Source organism: Elaeis guineensis, chromosome 7, assembly GCF_000442705.2.
Source record: "Elaeis guineensis isolate ETL-2024a chromosome 7, EG11, whole genome shotgun sequence".
NCBI lineage: Eukaryota > Viridiplantae > Streptophyta > Magnoliopsida > Arecales > Arecaceae > Elaeis > Elaeis guineensis.
The window spans coordinates 97,324,763-97,340,506 of NC_025999.2; the positions used below are offsets into that span (position 1 = coordinate 97,324,763).

At 46.1% G+C, this 15,744-nt stretch overlaps 2 protein-coding genes across 3 annotated transcripts; both read left to right on the forward strand.

The window, feature by feature from the left end:
• Positions 1 to 368: 368 nt before the first annotated feature.
• On the forward strand, positions 369 to 7,583 carry LOC140859070 (transcription factor TRY-like). 2 transcript variants are annotated; one of them, XM_073260412.1, is made up of 4 exons: positions 369 to 505; positions 598 to 739; positions 855 to 939; positions 7,193 to 7,583. In XM_073260412.1, the coding sequence occupies exons 2-4, from the start codon at positions 688 to 690 to the stop codon at positions 7,305 to 7,307; spliced, it is 252 nt and encodes an 83-aa protein (XP_073116513.1). In that variant the 5' UTR covers positions 369 to 505; positions 598 to 687; the 3' UTR covers positions 7,308 to 7,583. The 2 variants fall into 2 exon arrangements, with proteins under 2 accessions (XP_073116513.1, XP_073116512.1); XM_073260411.1 differs by having other exon boundaries at positions 373 to 505; positions 852 to 939.
• Positions 7,584 to 10,725: 3,142 nt separating this feature from the next.
• LOC140859378 (uncharacterized) lies at positions 10,726 to 14,996 on the forward strand. The gene is made up of 3 exons (XM_073261024.1): positions 10,726 to 10,785; positions 12,073 to 13,235; positions 14,729 to 14,996. The coding sequence occupies exons 1-3, from the start codon at positions 10,726 to 10,728 to the stop codon at positions 14,994 to 14,996; spliced, it is 1,491 nt and encodes a 496-aa protein (XP_073117125.1).
• Positions 14,997 to 15,744: the final 748 nt, after the last annotated feature.

The following is a 15,744-nucleotide window of genomic DNA, read 5'->3' on the forward strand; positions in this document are numbered from 1 at the left end:
TGGCGTGTTATCCACCTGAGATTTGCATGATCTCATTGCACCTGATGCTTGCGATACGGAGGCTTGTGCCGTATTCACTGCCGTTCCCAAAAATTCGTTATTGAAGCCATCTTTATCCAATTTTGGTCAAAACAGTATCGTTCATGCGGATTGAATAAAATGTTGCTTTTGACGTGTCGCTATCCCTCATTTATATGCTGAGTTGTTACATTTTACCAAATAAAACAACCATTCTTACCCCAAAAAAAAAAAAACAACCATGCAGCCAAAGATCTTTGGTGCCCGACCAGATTGCTTATCAGCTGTAATTGTGAATGTACGGGTGTTTTATCTGGATAAGAAGGACAAAGGCTGCGGGTTCTACCTTCCGAAATGGTTGGGTTGCGGTGTTAGGGTTTGGGAGCGCCCGGTATTTACATGGAGTAACCCGGGCCACAACCACGCATCGGGACTGAGCTTTCCGGCTTGCTGGGGCCCTCTCCACCTGCCGTTCCAAGAACTCGCAGTAACTCCCCGGAACCCTCCCGTTTTAACTCCACACCCTTTTATTTAAATCCAAGTCTCTCTTTTCAGTGTGGCTTTATTCTTCTTTCCCAGATCGGGTTGTTGCTATTCATCCACCCACTCTAGACTGTCTTTCTCTTTTGGCCCTCTTTGGCTTCTTCCTCTTTTCTATTCCCAGGAGCTATGGACAAGCGCCCCTTGAAGCATGCCAAGATTCGTGGTTATGACTCGGAAGGTCTGCTAATATTGTTTCTACTCTTCCATTAACTGGTCTTAGTAAGTCTTAAAGGATATGGCCTAGTTTCTTTGGTGTTTAGTTGGTGTTTTAGCTCTTTGTTTTGTGGCAGAAGTTAGTAGCATAGAGTGGCAGTTCATCAACATGACGGAACAAGAAGAGGATCTCGTCTACAGAATGTATAGGTTGGTGGGCGACAGGTAAAATTTTCCTTATTATTGGTTCCTTCCGTAGCATTAGCAACAATATGTGCATCATGCATAGATGCTGTTTCCAGCTCGGTACAACAAAACCATCTATTTTTAGGTGAACAACAACATTAACTTTCTTTAAATGGTGCATAAAAATGCAAGAGAAGTGCATATAACCATCTAGAAACTAGTTAGTCCTCTCTTTGTCAATCTTTTTTCCGTAGATGTTTAATTAACACAATTTACATTTCCATCGGCTCTCCAAATTTAATGAACGAGTTCCCTAGGTGGCAACTCTGCCAAGATAGAAATGCTTTTTCCAATAATATAAAAATCTCACACAAAAAAGTTGCATCACTGATGTGTGAGCTTCTCAATCTAGCAAGCTTTTTATGGTGTTAGCTAGAGAAAGAGAAACAGGAGATTGATGTCTGATTTGTTTGTTTGTTTGTTTTTTTTTTTTTTTGTTTTTGTTTGTTTGTTTGTTTTTTCAAGATTAGATTTCTGTGTTACCATAGCCCTGCTCATGGAGATTGTTTCAACAACAAATTGGCTTGATATACTATTTATTTGCTCTTAATCAGGATTAGGTTAGAAGTGTGGTGAAAACTTTATTGTTGTCGTAGCTTCTTGTGCAATATATCAAGGAATTTGAGATTTAGTATGAGAAAACGTCAGGAAGTTGAACCTAGTAAGCGTTTTACTTGAAACACCAACCTAGTTTGTTATATATGGCACTTGACCCCACAAATACGTAAGTTAAAAGTTATTGTTCAACAAACCTAGCCTGCACCAAAATAAATAATTATCTGAGGTTGTGGAAAGTGTACGGCTTTGAGCCTACGCCTCAATTAAAATACGTTTAAAATCTAAGCTACGTGTTAATGATCGGTCTTCTAATGAACCTTACTCGAGCTAATCCCAAACTATAAATCTATATATAATAAAGCTTTAATCCAAATTAACCATTGCAAAGCTACACCTCAATTACAATAAACTTAAGATCGGAACTCTACCAAGCTATACGGTACAACGCCACCCAAACAGTATTTTAGAGCAAAAATTTTGGATCACTGGGTTGGGTCAGGTTGCAAATCTAGCGTGATGCCATGTTAAGCGTGTATGACTGGAGACAGTTCGTTAACGAATTATGTTCTAATAAAAAAGCAAAACATGGTTCCGGTTGCACAAGGCAGTTCTGAAAGTTTTGCTACAATTTTGCTATTAAAAAAACAAAAGCTTCCCAGTTTTCAGATTAAAAATGGCTCTAAAATCCATCGAGCTTCGTCTCAAAGAGAATAAGATGAACAAAATCATGCATGCGTGCTGCCATGCGATCACAAATTTAAACTCGACCAAACCTATATAATCAATAGACTTTGGTTACACCATGTTCTTCAATCTTTCTTGTTTACATTGCTTGTTGCCTTTATTGCCGAACTCGGTGATCGCCAGTAGTGCTTGTGACAATCTGGGGCCTCCTAAATACTCATCAATTTTTTATTTATTGTTCCTTTTTCATCCATCACATACACACCGAACTTGGAAAAAGACTTGGCTTTATTGATGAGCATCCTGATATTTCCTTACGGATATCCTGACACCACAATCGTTCCCACTCTCGGGTAGATTTCCTCCCTCGGGTTTATAATATAAAATGTGATGTTTCGTCCCCCGCCCATGTGCATTGTGCTGTTGACAGCTTGCAGGAAATTGTGGATTAGAACCACTTCTTGCAAGTGATAAAATCTTATATTAAGTCCTATTTTTGGAAGCTCCTTTCTTTTTTTTGTTTTTGGTTTTTTGGATGTAAGTATATTTGACATAAAGATCAGTGCTAATGTGTTTTTAACCCTATTTTGGTTATATAGTGGAGAGGTTTTGAATATTTATATAGAATTAAAAATATTTAAAATATAATTTTTGATGGGTCATTTCAGATGAGATCTTAAATCCTGGATCCAGCGAATGCTTTATCAGAATTAGGGAATATTATAACATGGGTGTCTTTGAAATCGATCATGAATTAATTACGGTATTTATGAATTATATTATATTAAATTTAAATTTTTAATCCAACAAGAATATTTGATTGGGATGATTTTAAACAAGTGAATATAAGGACCCATTTGGATATATATATATATATATAATCCATATTGATTATATATTGAAAAAATTTTAAATATTTATATAAATTAATATATATAAATAATATATTTTAGTTATTTTTTTATTGAAGATTTAGATTTTTATAAATGATATCAAACTAGATTTAATTCATACAAAATTAGAGTTGATCATAAATTGATGTAATATTTATAATTTAATTAAATTAAATTTTTAATTAAAAAATTTGATAGGATATTTAATTTTATATTAATTATTTGTCACAAAGATCTTGAATGCTTTTATATGGTTGAGAAACCAGAGGACACACCATATATGGTACGGCTGTTTTAGGATTGGCCATGAAGGCTACGTTGGATGGCAGGCTTCTATTGCCGCATCACAAAGTAAAATCCAAGCCAACTTCATGTACCTGCTTTAGAAAAGATGAAAGATTTTCGCTTTGATTGATTAGATCCTCTGCGATATGTGTTCCGGACAGTAAAATGCTATGCAATCTTGTCATATCATTCATCTAGAAGATAAATAGTTGTTGACCGCTTACAGCTGCCCATATGTCTCAATACGCATCAAATGCTGATTTTATTTATTATTTTTATAATTTATGTAATTATTTTTGAGATGGTAAAATCTTTGAAGAAGAAAAAGAGAAATTTTTTTGACGAAGGACACAAAAGCACAAATCCCAGCAAAAATGAGAAATATAAAAAAGCAAGATGGCTCCGCATAAATGAATGCGACTGACCATCCGTAATACTAGCAACTACAGTAGAATAATGTTGCGTCTCGTGAAGGCCACCGGCCATCTGCCTCGCCACCTACAGTGGAATAATGTAGCGTGCGTTGGAGACGGAGCCTGGATGCACTAAACGGCACTCAGTTTGGGATTTTTTTATTATTTTTATTTATTTTTAAAAACATCATTTTTTTTTAAATTTATTTTCAAAACTATCATCTACACGTCAAATCGACGCTCAAGATCATTTCACGGCCACTTAAATCCACCGTTAATCCATCTGACGAGATGAGATGGACAAAATTAAAAATGTCAGGGGAAGTCGTGATATTTTCTCTTTTATTTTTGGCGAACCTTCGGGCAGTGGAGAACGCAATGCGCACGGACAGTCGACGGGCGATGCGGTTGGTCAGGAGGCAGCCGGGGGGGGGGGTGGGGTTTGGATAAAGGCGGCGGCGCCGGCGGATGGAGGCGGCTGTAGAGGGATTCGGGTGCGCATGGGCGACCGACGGCGGTGAAATGGTCAGAGGACAGTACGAGAGACTGCAGGGGATTAGGGATGGGTAAGGGCGGCGGTGCAGGCAGATGAAGGCAACCGTGGAGGGTGCGGGGTGCGGGTTTGCAGGGAGATCAGGGGTCGGTGTAGGAGATGGTGCGGACGGTCGGAGACGGTGCTCGAGATATGATGGCCGATGGGTCGGGGGCGGACGGTCGAGGTTTGGAGGGTTGTGGCGTGCGAGGGAAGGAGAAGGAAGGAGAAAAAAAATTAAAAAAATATATTTTTTTTAAATTAATAATTTAATAATAATAATAATAATAATAATAATAATAATAATAAATATTAAAAAAATAATGATAAATAAAATAAAATATTTAAAAATAAATTAATTTCTGTAATGATAATAATTAGGTTTTAAATTAATGATAAAATATTATTTTTAAAAAAATAATTAAAAAAATGTGAAGAGGGGCATTAAGAAGTGCCCTTTTATCCTAGTTTTATTATATTTTTAATAATAAAATATTATTATTTAAAGTCACCTTATTATTATTTCATGTCCAATCTTTATTTTTTTTTTTTATTATTCAAAAAAAAATCTCTTTATCCCATGTAGAACCGTTTTATCATAAGAGGACTCATGTAGTCACTTTAGTACAAGATAATTTTTTTTTCTTCACTTAATAAATATTTTAAAAATTATTATCAAGATTTAATACTAACACCAATAGAATTTGCTGGTTTGATACCGTTTCCATTTTGAAGCTCCACAATAATTTTGAGTTTTTTTTCATCCTCATCCTTATTAAGCATCGCTCAGTCTGTTATGCTTTGGTGATGTCAGAATGATAGGCCACTTATTAAATAAATTATTTATAATAAGTCACCCTTTGAAAGTGAGACTTCTTAAATAAATAATTATTTTTAAAAATAATTAAAAAATTTTATTTAAAAAAAATAATTTTAAAAAATAATTTTTCTAAAAATTATTTTTAAAATATTTTTTAAAATTATTATTAAAAATAATATTTTATATTAAAAATAGTATTTTATTTTTAAATTAAAATTTTAAAAATTTTTAAGTGATGGGTAGGGTGTTTGGATTTTTTTTCTAAGTGACGGAGAGAGAGGGAGAGAGAGAGAGGATCCTAAGTCACCCTATGATTATAATGATTATAATAAATATTTTGATTATTATTTTAATTTGTATGATAATGATTATAATAAAATATAAAAATATAAATGAAATATATAAATTAATTAGCTAAATAAAAAGTTGCTCTGTCACGATAGGATAATTTATAGTTTTTTTTTAATATTATATGAGTTCTTTGGATCTTAAGCATTTTTTCAATATTATTTTTTAAAAATAATATTTTATTATGATTTTAAAAATCTATTTTTTATTACAAAAATTTTCTAATTTTAAATATTTTTTTAAATTTATTATTATTTTTATTATTTTGTAATACTTATTATTATTTTTTATTATTTTTATTTATTTTTTAAAATAATAATACATTATTAATTTTTAAAAATATTTTTAAAAAATAATTTTAAAATTTATTTTAAATTTATTTTTTAAAAATAATATTTAATAATATATATTTTTAAAATAATATTTTATTATTATTTTTATCATTTTTTAATATTTATTATTATAATTTATTTATTTTTTTCCTTCCTTTTCCTTCCCCTGCACGCCACAACCCCCACCCCAATCGTAGGCCGCTCCGCTCCCGGCCCCCCGATCATCCTCGACCCCTTAGCCGTCCATGCCACCTCCTACACCGGCCCTTGGTCCTCTAGCGAACTCGCACCCCATGCCCTCTGTAACCGTTTCCATCCGCCCGCACTGCCGCCCTTACCCACCACCTCGGTCTCCCATGGCCCCCGTGCTACCTCCTGACCACCTGCACTGTCCATCGGCCGCCTGCACACATCCTGCCCCTTCTCCAGCCGCCTCCATCCACTTGCATCGCCATCCTTACCCACCCCCTTGCTCCCCCGCAGCCCCTCGCCCTGCCTCCTAGCCATCCGCACCGCCCGCGCGTACGCCACCCCCTTCCTCTCATGATGCGTTCTCCACCGCCCTCCGATTCACCCGAAAGAAAAAAAAAAAATAATAAAATTGTCACTTGAAGTGGCTATTTAAAGAAACCGCTGCTCCACTTGGCATTTTTATAAAATCTCTCCTTCAAGTGGTAATTTCAATTTTGTCCATATCATCTCGTCAAGTAGACTAGAAGTAGGCTTAGGTGGCCGTGAAATCGCTGTTTCACACGTGGACGGTTATAAATAAATTAATTTTTTTTAAAAAAAATAAATAATAATAATAAAAAAATCTCCGAGCCTGCTGACTTTTCGTCAATACCTTCGGGTAAGGGTCTGCTGGTTTCAATATTTCTCACCTGACCTTAGCTGGACAATATACCCCACCAGACATAAGACATTATCCCAATGTAAATTCCATCCATTATTCTTGTTTAAACTTTTGAGACGTGCCAAGGCTCATCCTTGTGTGGCAAAGCCACACTTGTCATGAACCACTAGGTTGCATCCTATTCAAACAGAGTCCGCTTATCAGAATAACAGATGCGATACATTATGCATGTAGGTAATATTTCACTATGAACGCCTTTACCTATAACAGTTCGTTCGGGGTTGTATGTTTCGTCGTAACAAAAGATTCATCTTTTTTCGTGCGAATCTACCGTTGTATCATCCACCGATCACTATGGGATCTATGCAGATGGCTGAATGGAGTCTAGAGCATTTTGAGATATATATGCTAGATGATTCAAAAGTGGATTCTTGCAAAAGATATAACCTGGATGCTTAACGATCTCCTTTGATTTTGCAAATTTTTATATGTTTGTAATTTTATCATCTTGTAGGTGGACTTTGATAGCTGGCCGGATCCCGGGCCGTAAGCCAGAAGAGATAGAGAGGTTCTGGATGATGAGGCATGGGGAAGCATTTGCTGAGAAGCGAAACAGCAAAGAGAGCTAGTAGAAGTGCGGTTAGGAGACTAGGATGTACCCTTCTTCCTTTTGTTTTAGTTGTGATGGAGTCTGTAATCTTCTATCTTGGGTATTCTTGCTTTCACTTGAGGGACAGAAAGTGTGTACTATTTCACATTTTATCGATCCAGTCCGTACGAAAGACTCTTGTCTCTAGTGTGATGGTGGGCAGCAGTGTGATTATTTTGTTCTGGGATTCCAAATCGAGAGCCCACTATTGTTTAGCTCACCAATCACTTTTGTTGAGTGGAAGTATTTTTTGACATCTGGAATAATGTCTAGTGTTGTAGTACATAAAAAAAAAAAAAAAAAAAAAAGCCCACAAGCATCTCTAGCACCTGTCGTTTCCTGACTTCGAATCATGGGTTGAAGCACCCATGCTTTTGTTCCCTCGTATACATGTTACAATCTCGAGCTAGCGGCTACTCGTTAGACGGTAGCCTAAAAGCTGAATCCCTTTCATTCACCAGCAAAAAGATATTCTGAGTTGCTTACAAGACTAGAAATTTAGTTAGGCTCCTCTCAAGATTTTCTTTAATTTATTCTTTCTTTTTTCGAGATGGGAAAATCCCACTCACTAGAAGAACGAAATGATAGGCTTCTCTCAAGATTAACGACGGTCCTCCAGTGGCAAGGAGCCAAGGAGGATTCAAATGCCAAACTTTTCCATCTCAATAGCTGAGTTAGCCCTCTTTCTTTTGGTTTTCATAGCGGGTTCGATGCATCACAATACATTTAGATCCAGACTTCATAGTTGTTGGGGTATACCGACCGACCGACCGACCGATCGACCGATCGACCGACCGACCGGCCGACCGACCGATCGACCGACCGACTGACCGACCGGCCGACCGATCGACCGACCGAAGGTAAGTCGGTCGGACAGACCCTTTCTGCCCTGCCGACCGACTGCACCAGGGGGTCCGGTGCCCGACTCCCCCGACGTGTCCTACTGACCGCAGGAGGAGTCCGAAGCTCTACCCGACTTCCCTCGGCTGGCCACCGACCCAAAGTCGGACGGCTCCTCTAGGCGCCGTACTACCGCCAGGGACTGTCAGTCCTGACAACGGCATGCAGCGCTACCGCCTAGTGGCATTATCCCGCCTACGGCATGGTCAACCCTAATGATTTGACGGCCCCACGGCGAGTTGACATCTTTACGGCGACTCTGACATTCTGCAGTGAGTTGACAATTCCTCAATTGTCCGCGCCATTAATGACGGCGCCATACCACGCTCCACTATATATATCGGGGAAGGCAACAGTGCTGGGGGTCGGCCCAAAAAACTTTCAGGCTTGCTCCCTCTTTTTCTCTCTCTCGATTGAGCTCTCTGTTTTCATTTTACTGTTGCCCAGTCTCCTCTCTGACTTGACCGTCGGAGGGTCCCCGTCGGAGCCGCCTCCGGTCAGTGTGGACTTTCTTTTACAGGCTCTCGTTCCCGATGACCAGGCGACGAGGGGATTGGCCACAACAGATTGGCGCGCCAGGTAGGGGGACGGAGCAAGACACGCACAGGACGTTACGGTACACTATCCCCACAGAATTTGAGATGACAAAGACAAGGGCTCAGCGATCAAGGGTTATCGGGTCGGCGAGGCACTCTTCCCGTCGGGAAGAGGCCTCTCCTCCGCCCTCCGCGGCGGAACCCAGTTCTCCACACCCCGCGGTGACCACGGAGGTGCAAATCACGACGATCGTGCGGCAGATGACCGTGCTGACGGATGCGGTCAAAAGCCTCCAACAACAGCCGATACGACTACCGCCATCACCGGTCGGGCAACCGACAGCACGTCCGATGCCCTCCAAGAGCAGCCACCGACGCCCGCATCGATCCCCGTCGCCTTCGCAGGAGCACTTGCCGCAGCGCTCCCGCAGAGAGGAGGAGGGGCAGCAGCGGCGCGATGCCCACAGGTCCCAACAGCTTTCTCCCTCCCAGCTGGAACGAGCAAGGAAGGAGAAGCGACCGCGGACGCCGTCCGCCTCCCTCTCAAAATCTTCAGGAGACTCCACTCCTGGGGTCTCCCAGCACCGACGGACGGAGGACTACGAGCGCAGGTTCGAGAAAATCGACCGTCGGCTTGCACAGTTGCAGGTGGACGGGCAGAAGTCTTCAAACGATGTCGACTTCCAGACCGCCCAACCTCTCTCCCAACTCATTCTCGACGAACCGATCCCCGGTCGGTTCAAGATGCCGTACGTGGAGCCTTACGACGGCTCCACCGACCCAATCGACCACCTGGAGAGCTACAAAGCTCTCATGACGATTCAGGGGGCAACCGATGCTCTCTTTTGCATCGGCTTCCCCGCCACGCTCCGCAAAGCTGCCAGGGCCTGGTACTCCGATCTTCGATCGGAAAGTATCCACTCCTTCGGATAGCTCGAGCACTCTTTCGTGGCTCACTTCAGCACCAGTCGGAAGCCGTCGCGAACGTCGGACAGCCTTTACTCCCTCAAACAGGGAGAAAACGAGACGCTCCGACACTTTGTGACACGATTCAACGTGGCCACGCTCGAGATTCGGGACCTCAATGAGGACATGGCCATCTCGGCCATGAAACGGGGACTGAGGGCATCCCGATTCACTTACTCCCTAGACAAAACCCTCCCCAGAACATACGTCGAACTACTGGAGCGCACGAACAAGTACATGCACGCGGACGAAGGAGCCTCCGACTGGCGCTCGACCGAGTTCAAGAGCCCGAAGAAAAAGTGGAGGAAGGGTCGGGACACCGCCGAACCTAGCAGGCCCCCGACCGGCGGTCGGGTCTCGCCTCCGCGACGGAACCAGAAGTCACCCCGACGGCAGACTCCAAGGCCGACACGGCCCAGGTATGACTCCTACACTCCTCTCTCTGCTCCCCGTGCGTAGATTTTGATGGAGATCGAGGGGGAACAATACCTGCGGCGGCCTCCACCTCTAAAGGCAAAAGGCCTCGACCGATGGAAGTACTGCCGATTCCACCGGGGCCACGGCCACAATACCAAGCAATGCATCCAGCTTAAGGATGAGATTGAAGCTCTCATTCGTCGAGGATATCTCGATAAATTTCGAAGGAATCCGTCGACTCAGCCCGTTGCCGACCGACGACCCCAGCCGACTGAAGAAGCGGCGACTAATCAGCCCACGGTCGGGGTCATCAATATGATTTTCAAACGACTGGACCCGCGGACGTCTGCTGAAGGGGAGCCGATGAAAAAGCCATGCCCGGACAATGCGATTACTTTTACAGAAGAAGATGTTCGGGGCATCCAAACTCCCCACAATGATGCTGTTGTTGTCTTGGCAACAATAGCCAATTATGATGTAAATTTTTTTTTTGTGGATAATGAAAGTTCAACGAACGTTTTATTTTACTCGACTTTCTTTCGGATGCGACTATCAACCGACCGACTCAAGAGGGCCCCTATGCCCTTGGTAGGCTTCGCCGGCGACGCTGTCACAACAGAAAGGAAAGTCACCCTGCCTGTAACGGTCGGCACCGAACCACGGCAAAGCACGGTCCATTTGACTTTCACGGTCGTCCAGGTGCCTTCGGCCTACAACGCCATATTTGGAAGGCCCGGACTGAACGCCCTGAAAGCGATCGTTTCGACGTACCACCTTCTGGTTCGGTTCCCAACCAAATACGGAGTCGGGGAGATGCACGGAGATCAACAGCTCGCTCGCCGATGCTTCCAGATCTCCGCCCAAAGCGATGAGCTGAAGGGCTCCCTGACGATCGACAAACTGGACCAACGGGAGGAGGAAGAACGGGGTTCACCGGCCGAACAGCTCGTTCCCATCTCGATAGCGGAAAACCCCGACCGACAGGTATGGGTCGGGTCTCAGCTACCCGACCCAGAACGACGACGGCTGGCGGAGCTGCTGAAGGCCAACGCCGACATATTTGCTTGGTCGGCAGCAGATATGTCGGGCATCCCTCCGGAGACAATAGTGCACCGACTCAACGTCGACCCGACGGTGAGGCCGGTGAGGCAGAAGAAAAAGTCTTTTGCTCCTGAAAGACAGAAGGCCATCGACGAAGAGGTAGATAAGCTACTCGAGGTGGGCTTCATCAGAGAAGCTACATATCTCGAGTGGCTCGCCAATGTTGTCATGGTCAAGAAGGCCAACGGGAAGTGGAGGATTTGTATCGACTACACCGACTTGAATCGGGCCTGTCCGAAGGACAGCTTTCCACTTCCAAAGATCGACCAGCTGGTAGATGCGACGTCCGAATTTTGACTGTTCAGCTTCATGGACGCCTTCATCGGGTACAATCAGATCCGGATGGCGCCCGAAGATGAGGAGCACACTGCCTTCGTGACCCCCAAGGGCCTCTACTGCTACCGAGTAATGCCCTTCGGGCTGAAAAATACTGGCGCCACCTACCAACGACTCATCAACAAGGTCTTCAAAGATCAGATCGGGCGCAACATGGAAGTATATGTCGACGACATGTTGGTAAAAAGTGCATGGATTCTGGATCATGTCCGGGATCTTGAAGAAACTTTCCGCACTCTACGACGACACCGGATGAAGCTGAACCCGACCAAGTGCGCCTTTGGAGTAACCTCGGGGAAGTTTCTCGGATTCCTCGTCTCGCAACGAGGAATCGAGGCCAACCCCGAGAAAATCAAGGCCATCATCGACATGTGGCACCCGGACACCAAGAAGGAAGTCCAGCAGCTGAACGAAAAAATCGTCGCCCTCAGTCGGTTCATCTCTCGGTCGGCTGAAAGATGCCTCCCGTTCTTCAAAACCTTGCGGCAGGCCAGGCAGTTCTCTTGGCCGGACGAGTGCCGGCAGGCTTTCGAGGAACTAAAGAAGTACCTCACCTCTCCGCCACTCCTTGTGAGACCGAAGGTCGGGGAGGTCCTGTACCTCTACTTGGCCACTTCTCCGGAGGCGGTTAGTTCTGTGCTCGTCTGGAAGAATGAGAACCGGGTTCATCAACCAATATATTATGTCAGCAAGGTGCTCCACGAAGCTGAGACTCGATACTCAAAGGCAGAGAAAATGATTTTCGCTCTAGTCATTTCGGCACAGCGACTCCATCCGTACTTCCAAGCACACGCCATTGTGGTCCTCACCGACCAACCCCTGAGGGCCATCTTGCACCGCCCTGACACATCAGGACGGTTGGCGAAATGGGCTGTGAGATTGGGCGAATTCGACATCCAGTACCGGCCACGACCCGCCCTCAAAGCTCAGGTTCTGACCGACTTCATCGTCGAATGCCCGACGATCGACCTACCATCGGGGGAGGGGGACCCCGTGGAGGTCGGGACCTCCGACTGTGACCCCGATCCGACCTGGGTATTGCACATCGATGGGGCTTCCAATGCTCAAGGGAGCGGGGCCGATTTTCTGCTCACCAACTCGAAGGGGGTGGTCACTGAACACGCCCTTCGATTCGACTTCAAGGCCTCCAACAATCAGGCCGAGTACGAGGTGCTCATCGCGGGGTTGAAATTAGCACTGGAGCTCGGGATAGACCGTCTCAAAGTCTTCTTCGACTCCCAACTGATCGTCGGACAGACCAAAGGCGAGTTCGAAACACGAGATCCGACCATGGCCAAATACCATCGAAAGGTGAAAGATCTCGTAGCGCCCTTCGGGTACTTCGGGATCTCCTACATCCCCAGGACGAAAAATGCTCGGGCCGACGCACTCTCCAGGCTCGCGATGTCCGACTATGGCGCCTTGGGCTGGACCTTCGTGCAAAATCTTGAGCGGCCGAGCATCGACGAGGTCGAGGAAGTACTACAATTAGCAGCAGAGCAGAGCTGGATGGACCCGATCACTCAGTACCTGATCGATGGATCTGTCTCCGAAGACCCTACGGAAGCCAAACGACTCCAGTGGGCGGCTTTCCAGTACGTAATGATCAACGGCCGACTGTACAAAAGGTCGTTCTCCCTTCCCTTACTCAGGTATTTGGGACCGACCGACGCAGATTATGCTCTCCGAGAAGTGCACGAAGGAATTTGCGGGAGTCACTTGGAGGGCAAATCCTTAGCCTACAAGGTCCTGCGGCAGGGTTACTATTGGCCCACCATGAGGAAGGACGCGACTGAGTTGGTCCGGAGGTGTGAACCATATCAGAGGTACGCCAACGTACAACACCGACCGGCCAGTCAGATCACCCCTATTGTCGCTCCATGGCCCTTCGCTCAGTGGGGGGTCGACATTCTCGATCCTTTCCCTCCAGCATCAGGCCAAAGAAAGTTCATAGTCGTCGCCATCGACTACTTCACCAAGTGGGTGGAGGCCGAGCCCCTGGCGCAGATTATCGAACGGAAGATGGAGGACTTCGTCTAAAAATCCATCATCTTCAGGTTCGGATTGCCGCATACCATTATCACCGACAATGGACGACAATTCGACAACCAAGATTTCAGAGACTTCTGCGCGAGGTTTCACATCACGCACCGACTGACTTCAGTCGGGCACCCGCAGTCCAATGGCGAAGTCGAGGTGACCAACCGGACCATACTACACGGGCTCAAAACCCGACTAAATGAAGCCAAAGGCCTCTGGGTCGATGAGCTGGGCTCCATTCTGTGGGCTTACCGAACGACCCCCCGCGTTCCGACCGGAGAGTCGCCTTTCAGCTTGGCCTATGGGACGGAGGCGATGATACCACTCAAGATTGAGCTGCCATCCACCAGGATCGAGCGGTATCAAGAGCCGGACAACTCTGATTGCCGGAGAGCCGACCTAGACCTCCTCCCCGAGCTACGAAACCAGGCTCAACTTCGCATGTCTTCATACCGACAGAGGATAGCCCGGTATTACAATGCCAAGGTCAAGCCAAAGCTTTTCAGGCCTGGAGACTTAGTCCTGAGAAAGGCGGAAGTCTCGAAGCCCCTAGACCGAGGGAAGCTGGCTCCGAACTGGGAAGGGCCCTACATGGTGGCGGACACCTACGGGCCAAGGGCTTACTGACTGGAAACTTTGGAAGGGAAATCCATTCCCCGGACCTGGAATGCCGACAATTTGAAGTTGTATCACCAATGAGCCTTGTACCTATTCATTTGGAATGCAAAACCGGTTCCAAGGTTCGGAATTTTCACTCTTCGACTGGCGATCGACGCTCGCCAAAAAGGCCGAGTCCCGACATCCCGGCTCGGACTTAATGTCCACGTGGAACCGACGGCCCGATCGCCGACGACACATCGGACGCTCACGAGGGCCGAATCGCCCACAACAACGGGAGTTAGCGCTCCTTCTACGGTCGAACTTTCGGGCTAAACGATCGGCTAACCTGCCGGCTGAGCTATAACCAAAGAAAGGCGTAACGCCTACGCGGCCGATGTCGCGACTTACCGATTGAGCTACGGCCGGTCGAAGGATATTCGGCTTACCACCGTCTATCACGTGAAGCGACCACTGTCGCATTCATGACTCACCGACTGAGATACAGATGGCCGGGAGATATTCGGCTTGCCGCTGATTGTCACACAGCACCGTACAACCGCTCGACCGAAGTCTGGGTGAGGGAAACTCGACCTACCATCACCTTCCCGACCAGACGCGTCGACTGCGTGCGACAATATAGCAGACGCAGTCTGACCGATCACATCGGACGATATTCGGGTCATCAGGATGCGCCCAAAAGCCGATCGACTTTCTTCCCCACAAGCGACCTTCGACTCCGCCAGTGCAGCCGACTCAGCGCGCTCGTGCCTTAAAGTCGGTCGACCCCCGACCCACGCCAGGATGACGTACGTTCGATTCTGGCGTTTGGTTCGCGGCCTAACGACGGATGTTCGGTCTAGGTCCTGAAACGGGCGATCGATGGTCGGGGTTCGTCCTGCTTATCACACACTGAACCACCGACTATCTCAACTATCACACACTGAACCACGCCAAGGCTGCTCCCTCGGACCTTAGGACCCCGCGATTACAAGCACATCCCAGCAGGCAGGAAAAGGAAGTCGAAAGAGAAACTAAAAAGTTCTTAAGTTCATTCGATTACAAAATCGAGCCGAAGCCCGGTTACAAGTGTTCTAAGAAAAACAAAAATGATAAAAGAGGACGAGGCCACGATCATCCTTCCGAGTCAATCTCCTCGACCGACAGAAGCTCGGGGATGACCGGTATGTCCACCACGATCGGCACTGGGTCGACGACCGAAACAGGATCGTCGATCGACGATGGACTGGCGGTCGGCGCCGGATCACGGGTCGCGGCCTGGGCGGAGGTCACGGCTGTCTCTCCCTCGGCAATCTGTTCCTGGACGGCCTCTCCCGCCACGGTGACGCCTCCCGACGACGGGTCGGCCATCTCTTCCGTGGCTTGATCCTCGACCCCCGGCGGGACGATGCCGCTGAGGTCCAGCTCCGGGTACAGGGCTTGGACTGCGTCCCGACCATCCTCGTACCCCACCCGGTACGACGTGAAGCCGGACTCCAATAGCTCCTCTCGGTACCGGTCGGA

Coding starts and splice junctions, on each gene's coding strand:
- LOC140859070 (XM_073260411.1), top strand. CDS start 688: ATGGACAAGCGCCCCTTGAAGCATGCCAAGATTCGTGGTTATGACTCG. Junction 740..851: donor TCGTGGTTATGACTCGGAAG/GTCTGCTAATAT, acceptor GTTTTGTGGCAG/AAGTTAGTAGCATAGAGTGG. Junction 940..7,192: donor TATAGGTTGGTGGGCGACAG/GTAAAATTTTCC, acceptor ATCATCTTGTAG/GTGGACTTTGATAGCTGGCC.
- LOC140859378 (XM_073261024.1), top strand. CDS start 10,726: ATGCCCTTGGTAGGCTTCGCCGGCGACGCTGTCACAACAGAAAGGAAA. Junction 10,786..12,072: donor AAAGGAAAGTCACCCTGCCT/GTAACGGTCGGC, acceptor ACCTTGCGGCAG/GCCAGGCAGTTCTCTTGGCC. Junction 13,236..14,728: donor TTCTCCCTTCCCTTACTCAG/GTATTTGGGACC, acceptor ACTGAGATACAG/ATGGCCGGGAGATATTCGGC.